The 13,335-nt window shown below is 39.5% G+C and overlaps 1 protein-coding gene across 2 annotated transcripts; it reads left to right on the forward strand.

Annotated features, from left to right (window-relative positions):
• Positions 1-268: 268 nt before the first annotated feature.
• Positions 269-13,335, forward strand: LOC308509619 (uncharacterized protein). Of its 2 annotated transcripts, XM_081077862.1 has the most exons (5): positions 415-450; positions 8,981-9,013; positions 9,377-9,503; positions 9,706-9,766; positions 10,148-13,322. In XM_081077862.1, exons 2-5 carry the CDS (start codon positions 9,011-9,013, stop codon positions 11,787-11,789), a joined length of 1,833 nt encoding a protein of 610 aa, XP_080933988.1. In that variant the 5' UTR covers positions 415-450; positions 8,981-9,010; the 3' UTR covers positions 11,790-13,322. The 2 variants fall into 2 exon arrangements, with proteins under 2 accessions (XP_080933987.1, XP_080933988.1); XM_081077861.1 differs by lacking the exon at positions 8,981-9,013 and having other exon boundaries at positions 269-450; positions 10,148-13,335.

Here is a 13,335-nt window from a genome sequence, read left to right on the forward strand (position 1 = left end):
ACTTACTTGCTCCATCTGGAAACTAAATCAGGAATTCCCAGTGCACACCTGTGCCCTGGCTTTCACAAAGAGCTGGGGGGAAACAACACAGGCAGTCGCAGGACTAGAAAAATTCTGTTTATGCAAATATACCAGACTAGGTCTGGCACCATTCACAGGCGGAAGCGGCTTCAGCAGAGCCAGAGTTCTCCCACCAGCTGTCACTCAGGTACGAGGGGGCGAGGCCTTAGGAACTGTCCAATCAAGAGCGCCGCTGGGCCAGGTGGGTGGGGCTATGCCCCGCACAGGCGTGGTCCTTTCAACTCCCTCCGGCCCCTCGCAGGATCCCGTGTCGCGGGCCCTTAACGGTCCCTGCTGATTCTGTCACAACTGTGATCTGTCGCGCTGGGATCTACACTGGTCGTGGGAATCGTAGCAGGGACTCAGGGAGACCCAGGAAGCCTAGAAATGGTGAGTGTTCTGCTCTAGGGTGAAGACACAGGGACGAGAGGCTGGTTGGAACCGGCCGCGGCGGAACCCGGGCCTCCCCGCTGTCAAGTCGGAGTCCGCCACCCGATTGCGCCTCCGCCGGGGGCGCCGCTGGGACGGGAGTCCCCTCCGGCTCGCAGCGTGGGGGCGGGGCCGGCAGGCGGACCCCGGGCGTCCTGTCCCGTCACTGCGCGCGGCGCCTCCCTGGGCAGCTGTGCCCGAACCCCCGCGTGTCCCCGGATGGTGCGGTGACCACGGGGAGTGTTGTTGGGGAACAGCCGTGACTGGGGCGCGGGGCTTCATGCGTGGGAGGAGCTGTGGTCCGTGGGGTCCCCAGTCTCTTCTTCCTCCCCAGATGGGACCGGGTTTCTGCTGAGCTTTCCAAGTATTTGAGAAGCGGGGTCTCTAATCCACGACCCCCTCCTGCCCCACGCCCACCTGTCTCCACCGGGGCGGCAGCGAGGCCCTAAATTTCCCGTTTCCTACAGGCATTCCCTAAGCCGACGTCCCCTCCCCATTCATAGCATAGCATCGTTATCAAATGTTTGTTCTCGTGGTTTATTTCAAAGTCTCAATATTTTAAATATTTTAATTGCTTGTCTTTTCCCCCCCCAAAGTCTTGCAATGCTTTTTTTAAAAGATTTATATTGTCTGTGGATATTTTATGTGAGAGGAAAACAGACAATACCACCTGGAAAACGTTGTATGAAATCCCCGTTCCTCTCCCCTAGGACCTGCCCTGGGCACAGACGTCCTATGGGAAGTCCTTTGGGTGGAGGCTCCTCTTTGGAAACTTTCCTGGGTGTTGTCTTCTGTCAGCACTGGCCCCCTGGGTTTGTCACTTGAAAACATTTATTGACGTATTTAAGTCTCATGTTTTCAATAGGGGTAAAATGTATTTAATCAGTGGAGCTTGAGTATAAAATAGTTCCAAACAGGCAGGAAAGAGGTGTGAATTCAGAATAAATAAAGTATTCCAGTATTACATTCCATTTTCTTTCAATCTTTCTTCCTGAGCATGTGTAGTAAGTTTTGAGGTTTATTTTATTTGAGGTGTTTTAAAATACAATTCCTGGGCTTAGCCTTGCAGAACAGAATTGTTCGGGTAGATTAATTATTTACAAATTACTTTCTTTCCCTGAAAATATAATCATCTGATATATTTTTTAAACAGATATTTAAGGTTTTCTAGTTGAACAAGTAAAAGACCTTTACAATATTCTTCCTTCCTTTCCACATAAATACTGGATTTAAGTGATTTGGGTGGATTCTTCAAACTCTGGGTTTGTATCATTTAAAGTATCAACAATGTTCCAAAGCAACTCTACTGGGGAGCAGAGGCCTGTGGTCAGTGATTCAAGCCAGGGCTCCTTTGAGCCTATACAGTGCTAACCTAGGAAACAAAACAACAACAAAAACCTTTTCAAAGTGAGAGGCTACAAGCATCTATTGGCCATCACTAAGAATAGCTATTTGGGAGGGTTTGATTCAGGCAGAAGCCCAAATAATATTCCAAGTAGGAGATAAAAGCAAGAGGTATTTATGAGAAAACGGGAGCAATTATATCAGTAGAAGGAAAGCATTTTCATTGATGCAGGTGACATAGCATAGTGATGCTAATTCTGAACAATGTACTTAATTTTCACTTAGTCATCAGTCCTATAGAGATAGTATCTGTTTTCTTGACCTTGCAAACAGTTTTCTGGGACAGTGTTGCTTTAGGCCCTGTCCAAATGTTATTTTGCCCTGTTTTAACTTTGCAAGGTTTGAGTCATAAGACGGTACAAAGTAGTACTGAGATGGCAGCTCTGGCTCCATTTTAATGTGGCTCCATTAATGATTTTTTACAAAAGGGAAGTACTTGAGGCCCAGTGGTTCTTCCTGGGGGGCCTCCTCTGCAGGTATCCTACCTGCTCACACCCACCATGGAGGGGCCTTTACCCTGAGAAAAGCTGCAGCCCTGGAGGGCTGGGGGTGCAGGTGCATGTGTGTGAGGGGTGGTGACGCCCTTTATGAAGTTGTGGTTTCTTACACCCCTTATGAAGTTGTGGTTTCTTAGGCCTCGACATTTTTAGACATTTTGTTTGAGTTTTGCATCCACAGATTCAGAGTATAGTTTGTGAACACTGAGAAAGTCTGTGTAGATCAGGTGTTCCGTCTCATGGACAAAGGGTTTATGAATTGGGAATTTCTTTTGGGTCAGAACCGTAAACAATCAGGCTGAGAGTTTTCTCACTGTGATAACGGAAGCCTGGGGAAGGGTTCCATGCTTACAGGAGAGGAGGGTGTGTATGGAGCTGTCAGCATTCATTCCTGGGATTGCTTGGGTGTCCCTCCCTCTGTCCCCAGGGACTGACTCACTCCAGGGATTCTGTCTCAACTGGGGTGTCTAAGCCCTAAGCCTCGAATATCTTTTAATTTTCTAATTTTCTGAACATGGGTTTTTCTTAACTGTGGCTAAGCAGGCTGCTTATTTTGATTCCAACATTGGAGTTTCTTTTCATTGGATTTCTTTAATCATTGGCTGTTGCAGCCCTTTCCTTCTTGTTTCCATTAGCACCTAGGCTTTTAAGATACAACTGGACTGAAGGAAATAATGTGAATAAGGCAAGACTGATTGTGGAAATAAATAGAATTTTGCTTACATTCAGGCAAGACAACCTGAAGATGTGAGATGGGTGTTTTTAAGTCTCAGGTGTGTTTTCCATTTTCAGTTAGTTTCCTATGTGCCCTTCCCTAGAGAACTTTGAAATGTAAAAGTCTTTACTGTTCCTAAGGTAAATGAACTCCTGTTTTAATGGAAATGAGGAAAAAAACAACTGAATATTTATTTTCAACGATATGAGGAAACATATTAAAGCTTATGTAAATATTTGAAATTCCTAATCCATTTCACAGCTTAATTGCAAACCTCTAATGCGTTATAATACCTTATTTATTCCCGAAAATATCCTTATTGTGAAATACAGTAGAGAGAAAACTGTCATAATATTTTTTGTCCTTTTAGTTAGAAAGGGATTTATAAAAATTTATATATATATATATATATATATATATATATATATAGTTCTTTTTCTTTATATATTTAAAAAAAAATTTTTTTTAGCAGGGTGCAGCTCACAGTGGCCCACACTGGGATCAAACCCACCACCTCGGTGTTATTCACACCATGCTCTAAACCAACTAAGCTAACAGACCACCCTATAAATTTTTTATGGTCTCCATTTTTATATCATTTAGTGTTTAAAGGATTAAATTGTGGAGTGGTTTCTTATGTAGAAAAGGTAAGTTATTTTTAAAAAGCAAAAGTTAATTAAAAATAAGGATTAACCATAGGAAATGTGGTCTATATTATAAATATCGCTTTTTATTTTAACTAAACCTGCATGGGAAGGTTAAAATTTTTTCTAAGCTAAGAGGCTAACTTCAGACTCCCTGCCTGCATATCCTCCCTCCTGTGCTCTTACTCCATCCACCCTCAAATAACCAGGTTTGATCACCTCTGGATCATCCTGTTAGTGTATCTCTATGTAAAAACAAGCTAGTGCAGTGGCCTGTTTTTATTACCCATGTATGTTGTTGTCTTGAGTAGACGGGGATCCACACTTTTGATGTTTGACTCCTGACACCTTAAGCCCCACCCCTCCCTTTCCCCCTCCTGCTTCTTATCTGCCAGGCTGATGAGAAGCCTGGAGGCTCCTGCACTGGGAGCTGCTGCTCCCCGGGGAGCCCTCCTGTGAGCTGTGCTGCCCTGCGCTGTATCGTGGACCCACCCAGCCTGGGGTCTGTAGACAGAGGTCTCTGAGTTGATAACATGCTGTCCTTTGGGAGCAGTAGTGTGGGAGTGGGGTTCTCCTTACAGTGGTTTTGGGTTGATGTCTTAGGTGGAACCCTACTGTGTGTTTAGAGTGAAGGTGTGACGGAGGTTGGGTTCACCAGACTTAAGTGAGGGATCTCAGGGGGCTATGAGGATTGTTATACCCTGTGAATGAGGTGAGCCTATCTCATGGTCACTCCTTCAGGAGCAGTTATTTCAGACAGACAGAGAAGAGACGGGTACAGATGGTAGGGAGGGAAATTCCAGAGACCCCAACAGGACCCCTAAGTAACGCTGCTGCTGCTGCTGCCCCTGCACCTGTTGCAACAAAGACCCGGACCCCCTGGATTACAGCGGCCAGCACCATAGTTTCAGTTTGGTGCAGCAAAGGGATCAGTTCAAACCCTACTTACGCCCAGGGTACTTCGACTCTGTACAGCAACCGGTTGTCGTGGAGGAGGCAATGGTGATTGGTTTGAATCAGTATTCTGGTATGATGTATGAGACTCACAGACCATGGAAAAAACACTGCTACTTACTTGTGTGTACATCAATAAAAGCCACAAGGCAGCCCGATTCGGGATTCTCAGTCCTGTGAGGCTGTGAGACCCTTGGCCCCCTGTTTCATAACTTTCTTGATTTCTGTTTCTTTCCTAACCCTTCGCCGCCCTTTCTCATTCGCTCACTGCCGGTGTTGCGCTGACACGACAGTGACCATGGCGCTCCTCAGAATATAGATGACACGCTCTCCAACACAGTGTTCCAAGGAAGTTTCTCCTTCCTGCGCTCAGGCTCCTAGAGCACCAGGCTGGCATATTGACGTAAGGTCAGACCGGGTGAATGACACGTGGCCTGTTTCACCCATCAGTCAGTCATCGGGTGAATTGTGTGAGTCTGCCTTCATCTTTTTTGGGTTTTGGTAGACTTCAGTTTTTTTAAAAAGCTGTTTTAGGTTTACAGAAAAAACTGGGTTTCAGAGAGTACAGAGTTCCCACATAACCCCTGTGTATCCACACAGTTTGCGCTGTTTTTTACATCTTGAATGACTGTGGTACGTTTATTACAATTGCTGAGCCTATATTGCTGCATTCAAGTGCACAGTTTACATTAGCGTTGGCTTTGTGTCATCAGATCTGTGTGTTTGGGCAAATGTAATGTAACGTGTATCCATCATTTTTTATAAGTCGTACTGTAGTTTTACTTCGCAGAAATCTGTGCTCCACCTATTCATTCATTCCTCCCTCCAACCCCTAAATCCTTCAAACCCCAAGTTCGTTTTATTGGCTCATGGTTTTGTCTGTTGCAGGTGGTCATTACTTGGAATCGTACAGTCCGTAGCCTTGTCAGATTGGCTTCTTTCTCTTAGCAATGTACTTTTAAGGTTCCTCCGTGTGTTTTCATGCCTTAATCCCTCATGTCTTTTTATCACTGCACAGTATTTTGCCCCATGGATTTACTGACTGTCGTTTGGATTTACCACTGTTTGTCTGTTTGCCTCTTGAAAGACATCTTGCTTAACTCTAATTCTTGCCAATTATGAATAAAGCTCCTAAAAACATTCATGTACAGGTTTCTGTGTGAACATAAGGTTTCGGTTCATTTAGGTCTATACCAAGGAGTGTGGTTGCTGGATCCTACTATATGTAGTAAGAGTATATTTTGTATTGAAATAAAGTCCTGGTCTCCAGTGCGGGCATGCCCGATTCCATTCCCACAGCAATGAATGAGGATTACCTGCAGCTTCACATCTGACCAGTATTTGGTGTTTGAGTGTTCTGAGTTTTAACCATTTAATACATGTGTAGTGATACCTCATTGTTTTTCATTTGCACCTAGATTTCCTCATATGTTATTTTGTAGGAGTTTATTACTTTTTCATTTTATATTTAGCTGTAAGGCCTGTGTCTACATTCATTTTGTGTGTGTGCATATGTGTTTGTATGTGGATATTTATTATTTCCAGGACTATTTGTTTAAAAGCCTTTCTTTTTCCATTGATTGCCTCTCGTCCTTTGTCAAAGATTAGTTGAGTATATTTGTGGTGGTCTGTGGGAAAGCAGTAGATTTGTGTATCCTTAATCCTTGCTATACTTTCTTATTGATTCCAGTAGTTATCTCTCTTGTTGTGAGATCTTTCTGGTGTTTCACAGACACTCATGTCATGAGCAACAAATGTGATGTATTTAGCCACAAGTTTTGAGGATGTTCTTTATCAAGAAGTGGAAATTCCCCTCTATTGTTAGTTTTTCATAAGTGGGTATTCCATTTTATCAAATCCTGTTATTCATATCCCCCTTTTTTCCTTTTTGATAGGAATCCCTTTTTTAGGAATCCCTTTTCTTAGTTACCTTGTCTGGATGTTTACCAGCTTTATGAATCTTGTCAAAGAAACAAAATTTTTTAAAAAAATGTTTTCTCCATTGATTTTCCACAATAATATTGTTTTCTTTTTAAAATTTTATTATATTTCATTCTGCTTACTTTTAGTTTAATTCGGTTCTTTTAATCATTTTTTTAAGGTGGTTGCTTGCATTAGTGATTATATATTTTTAGTGTATTTGTTCAATGCCATATATTTCCCTCTAGGCACTGCTTTAGCTGCATCCTACAAACTTTGATACATTGCGTCTTCATTTTATTTAATTCAAAATAATTTTTCATTTGTCTTGAGACGTCTTTGATCCCATGTGATTTTGAATCTCCATTTATTTCAGGGTTTTCTAACTACCTTCCTGCTACTGATTTCTACATTAAGTTCTGTGTAGTCTAACAGCATATTTTGTATGATGCTGTTAGAATAAAAATTTGACATTTTTATTCTTTCAAATTTTTCAGGTATGTTTTATGTCCCAGAATGAGTTCTGCCTTGGTGAATGTTCCATGCGAGCTTGAGAAGAATGTGTATTCTGTTGTTGCATGAAGTATTCCACAGATTATAATTAAGTCCAGTTGTTTCACAGTTGTTTCAATTAAGTCCAGCTGTTCAGTTCTATAGGAATTTATATTTCATGATAAGGGGGTGTTGAACTCTCCAGCCACAGTAGTGGGTTTATCTCTTTCTTTTTGCATTCTGTCAGTTCTTAACTTATGTATTTTGCCCCTGTGTTGCTATGCACATACACCTAAGAGATTGGTAGGCCTTCTTGGAGAGTGGACCCCTTTATCATTCTGCCATACCCGTTCTATCTCTGAGTTTTCCTTGGTTTAAAATCTTTATAAGTCATACACCTATGCCAGCTTTCCTTTGATTACTGTTGACATGGTACATTTTCTTCCATCCCTTTACCTTTCATTCTATTAGAGTGTTCTTTTAATTTTAAAATGTTCAATATTTCACACTGCTTTGTTCTTGCCTGTTTGATTTTTTCTGAAAAGAAGTTTGATTTAACTCAAATCTTTGTTTGTCTATACCTAATGTCCCCTCTGGCTTCTTTCAACAAGTTCTCTTTGTCTTTGATTTTTGTCTGATTTGAATATGATATACTTGGGTATACAATTTTTGGTATTTTTCATGTTTTGTGTTTTAGAGCTTTCCAGATCTACAGTATGCCATCTATTATTAATTTTAGGAAGTTTTAATGATCATTCCTTCATTTATTGTTCCTATTTGTCCTTTTTTTCTCCAGGTATTCCGATTATATGTATTTCAAACCTCATGTTAAAGAGGGTTGCCTTAGGGTTCATGGATATTGTGTTCTCTTTTGTTCTTCATCATCTTTGCATTAGACTCTGGTGAAAGAGATTATTTTGAGTGCAGGCCTTGTGAAGAACAGAGTATTTAGGGCATATTTCAAAGTACTGTCTTATTTTTCCTTTTTTCCTATTTTGGAGGTGCCAGCTTTCCATGTGATCTAAAGACTAATGGATCTACCAAAAATTGTTCGTTTTTTTCAGTTTTGTTTTTGTTTGTTTCGTTGGTTTTTGGGGGTGGAGTTGTGGTTTTTGTGTATGTGTTTTAAATTATTATCATTATCACACATTATCATGAGTGTGTGAAAATGAGGATGATAGCTCCTAAGTTTTCTAAGTGCCACACCAGAAGTTGACAACGTAGCCTTAGGGTGACTGCTTAGTAAACACTTCCTCCAGAAATGAGAGAATGGAAATTCTGTTATTTTGGGGGAAAGCACTGTTGAATCCTTTATGTATTCTATAATCGGGGATAAACTCACCATTAACCCATGTGGACTTCAGTGAACTCCTTGCAAGCTGCAACTCTTAACTTGTTCCTCAAGAGCAGTGAGGCCCAAGGTACCCTGTTATGGTTTGACCAGAAAGAGCTCTTCTGGCACATTCTCTCATTATGTGTTCTAACATTTGGCTCGAAGTACAGGAATTTTGATGACTAACTTGTCATGCCTTCTCGTGTCTGAGCTCTATGTTCTAAATAACTTTCTAGCCCCATTAAATTGGACAGAGAGAGAAAAAGGAAGAACTCAGTCTGTGATCAATATTACACAAGTTACAAGCAATGTTTCTCCGCAAGCATATTTCCATTCAGCCAGCTGTACCTGATCGCTGACTGACAGAGGCCTGGAGGACTTGAGGACGACATGGTCAGCTGGCTCTGTTGGAAGTTTGATTTCTGCAGGCCTCTTGGACTCTTGTTTGGTGATGGGAATAGAAGGAAAAGCTTCCAGTTTTCCACTGAAATATATTTAATGAATATATTTTATTCATTAAAACTTTATGCAGATTTACCCTCTGCCTCCTGGAGTGCTATAAATGGTGAGTAATGAGGGAGAAGAAAAAGGAATTGTTTTTCACAAGGAATTGATGGGTCATAAAATGAAAATATATGTTTCATCCCTATAGCATCTTGGTTATTTTCCTACATGCTCAGGACCCTGACACTGGAAGTAAATAAGATATAAAGTAATCACAGTAAAAATTTGTAATTTCCATGTGTTAATGATGGTATTAGATTTATGAGAAAGTAAGTGTGGACAGAGAGTAAATTTTTGATGTTCAAGTCATAGATGAGATGTTTGGAGATGAGAGAATCATACGTGACCGTCCTATAAATGGAGTCTAGATGCCCAGTGCTGTCAGTCTCTCACATTCTACTCTACACATATTGGGATGTTTTAGGACTCAGTGGCCTTTGAGGATGTGGCTGTGACCTTCACCCTGGAGGAGTGGGCTCTGCTGGATCCTTCACAGAAGAAACTGTACAGAGATGTGATGAGGGAAACCTTCAGGAACCTGGCCTCAGTAGGTAAGAATGAGGACATTCCTTCAGTCATCAATTAGAGAAATAGTGTTTATTGCTCATCAACATTGTTCCAAGATGTGAGATGTGGAAAGAGAGGATGCAGGTAAATAAACTAGGAATGGTCACAGCTAATCATGGATCCAGAAGCTAATAATTTTTCTATAATCTGATACTTTGGGATCATTTTTCTGGTTCTACATTTTAGGAAAAAAATGGGAAGATCCTGACATTGAAGATCAGTACATAAACCAGGGGAGAAAACTAAGGTGAGTCACAGAATAGAAAGCAGTATCTCTTAGCGTGAGAACTCTAATTTGTTACGAAATTTTTAAAAGAAGATAAAAAGAACTCTTAAATGTTGCTTTAAATGGCTTTCTTAGAAAAATTTTACAAAAATACTTTCTTAAATGTAACATACATGTTCAGTGTTTGCAAAGTTACTCACTTGTAAAAAGTATTAATAAACCCTATTTATTAATATTACAGTGTGATAAAAACAAGGGTGAAGTCATCTTGAAGAGCATTCAGCATATTTAATTTAGACAAATTAGATAAGACAAAATATCTATACTTTTCAGAAAAATCATAAAAAATATGAATATAAAATTATTAATGAAGAAATTATTAATATGCTCATTTTTTTACAGAAATCATATGGTGGAGAGACTCTATGAAAGTAAAGAGAATAGTCAGTGTGGAGAAAACTTCAGCCTTATTTCAAATTTCAATCTGAAGAAGAAAATTGAAGTAAAACCCTATGTGCGAAGTTCATGTGGAAAAGTCTTTGTGTATCATTCATCCCTTGGTAAACTTACCAAATGTCACACTAGACATAAGTCCTCTGAGTATCTGAAATATGGAGAGAAGCCGTATAAATGTAACATATGTGGGAGAGCCTTTAGTTATCTCCAGTGTTTTCGACAACATGAAAGGACTCACAATGGAGAGAAAACCTATAAATGTAAGGAATGTGAGAAAGTCTTCATGTGCCTCAAAACCCTTCGAAAACACATGATAACACATACTACAGATTCTCCTTATGAATGTAAGGAGTGTGAGAAAGTCTTCAGTCGCTCAAGTTCACTCCGATTACATGAAAGAACACACACTGGAGAGAAACCCTATGAGTGTAAACAGTGTGGTAAAGCCTTCGGTATTCCTAGTTCTCTTCGAATGCATGAAATAACTCACAGTGGAGAGAAACCCTATGAATGTAAGGAATGTAGAAAAGCCTTCAGATATTACCAAAGTTTTCAAACACATGAAAGAAATCACACTGGAGAGAAACCCTATGAATGTAAAAAATGTGTCAAAGCATTTAGTTGTCTCAGTTATCTTCGAAAACATGAAAGAACTCACATTGTAGAAAAACCTTATGAATGTAAAATGTGTAGTAAAGCATTCAGGTATCCTAGTTATCTTCAAATCCATGAAAGAACTCACACTGCAGAGAAACCCTATGAATGTAAAATATGTAATAAAGCATTTAGTTGTCTCAGTTATCTTCGAAAACATAAAAAAACTCATACTGGAGAGAAACCTTATGGATGTAAGGAATGTGGGAAAGCCTTCAGATGTTATCAAAGTCTTCAAACACATGAAAGAAGTCACACTGGAGAGAAACCCTATGATTGCCAAATATGTAGCAAAGCATTCAGGTGTCTCAGTGATCTTCGAAGACATGAAAGGACTCACAGTGCAGAGAAACCCTATGAATGTAAAATATGTCATAAAGCATTTAGGTGCCCCAGTTATCTTCAAATACATGAAAGAAATCACACAGGAGAGAAACCCTATGAATGCAAAATATGTAGTAAAGCATTCAGGTATCCCAGTTATCTTCAAATACATGAAAGAACTCACACTACAGAGAAACCCTATGAATGTAAAATATGTAGCAAAGCATTTAGATGTCTGAGTTATCTTCGAACACATGAAAGAACTCATAATGGAGAGAAACCCTATGTGTGTAAAATATGTAGTAAAGCTTTTAGGTATCTCAGTTATCTTCAAATACATGAAAGAACTCATACTGGAGAGAAACCCTATGAATGTAAGGAATGTGGGAAAGCCTTTAGTTATCACACAAACTTTCGAAGACACCTGACAATGCACACTGGAGAGAAACCATATAAAAGTACAGAATGTGGAAAAGTCTTCAGTTATCCCAGTTCCTTTCTAATGCATGAAAGGACTCACTGGATAAAACCTATTGAATGTAAACAGCATGGGAAAGACTTGCATTGGCCCACAACCTTACATGTGAAACTTCCCATGGAAAAAAATTAAAATGTTACATGAGAGAAAGCGTGATAGAAATTAATCCATGTATAATGGGTTTAAATTAAAGTTGCAGATATATTGTGTTTGTTAAACCTTTCTCTTAAAGTGCATTATTGGACCTTGTATTTCTACTAATTGCTTTCAGAAATGAATATTCAGTTGCGATAATTATGAGAGTAGTCTTTCAACAATAGTACATGAGATAATTATTGTTTTTTCCTTGAAATGTTGAATAAGATTTCTCTCCACTTTGAAATATATTTCTTACATGCAGTGAGGTTAAATTTTTTTAAATGGTTTTTGTTGTTGTTCTGTGTTAAAGGGTCATTTAAAAAGAACAGTATTGTAGTTGGATTTCCCTAGTGTCTTTATGGCAATCCTTTATATACCTAAATTAGTATATATATTCTACTTTTTCCTCTGATAAAGCTCCTTTTTGGAGGTGATGGATACAAGTGTTTTTCTGTTTTTGATACTGATAAATAGTTCAAATAAATTTTATGTACGGCAATTTTATGAAAGAATATAGTTTCATGCGAATATTATTTTTATATTTGTACCTTTGCTTGTTCTTCCTTCTGACCTGTATTTGGTGAATTGACTTTGATTTAAGAAGAGTGACCTGTAATAGGGCAAGAAAATCTACAGTTGGAAATACCCTCCACCCCACCCCCCAATCCCCCCATAGGTAATGTTAGGAACTTGATTTTCCAGAATCCATCCCATTTATGGTTCCAGGTTAGAATTCCTTAATAGAGTCACTTGCTTTATATTTGAAAGGCAAAAACAAAGAAAGGATTAGTCATGTCTTGAAAACACTATTTGGACAGACAGATACATAGGATCTTGAAGGACACCATCTTCCAGTCCATTTTTTCACTTCTTTGATTTCCCAATTAATACTATCCTCACAACTTCCACCGACTGTGTGATATCCATTTTCTGAGAGGTGTAGCTTTCCACTGGTGTCTTCACAAGTACCGCAGTAAAGATCCACCAGAGTTTGGAGTTTTCTGTTAGCCCTCTTGTGTCCACAGGAAACTGATTCAGACTTTCCTGCTTATGTCTGATTTCCCCCTTCTCTAGATTATATCTGTATAAGGTCTAATTTGTATAGGAAACACCGTAAGCTGCCAAGTGCTGGTGACTGTTTTCCTGATTCACCATGACATGGTGCCATCAAAAAGAAGGAAACATGGGAAAACATGGAGTTTGTTTCTCTGCTGTATGTGCAGTGGCTGCTGTGACCCGGTGCTTCCACGTCAGAATAAACCCCTTCCTCCTGTCAGGAAGCCTGTGGGTGTTTCCTGTCAGTTGTAGCTGAATATAATCCCTGGGTATGTTTTCAATTATGTTTGATTGTATGTGATTAAAAGTATGTGCATTTTTTGTCAAATGAACACTTCTACAGGTTTTTCATAGAAATATTTTATTGTTTCCTAAGCCATGTGCTAACAAGTATTATGTTTTTCATTTCCTAAGAGGATATGTTAAAATATCCCATTATAATTACAGATTTTCAAATAAACTTTATTATTCTCTTTATATAATC

Source organism: Rhinolophus hipposideros (assembly GCF_964194185.1).
Source record: "Rhinolophus hipposideros genome assembly, chromosome: 16".
In the NCBI taxonomy this organism is placed as follows: domain Eukaryota; kingdom Metazoa; phylum Chordata; class Mammalia; order Chiroptera; family Rhinolophidae; genus Rhinolophus; species Rhinolophus hipposideros.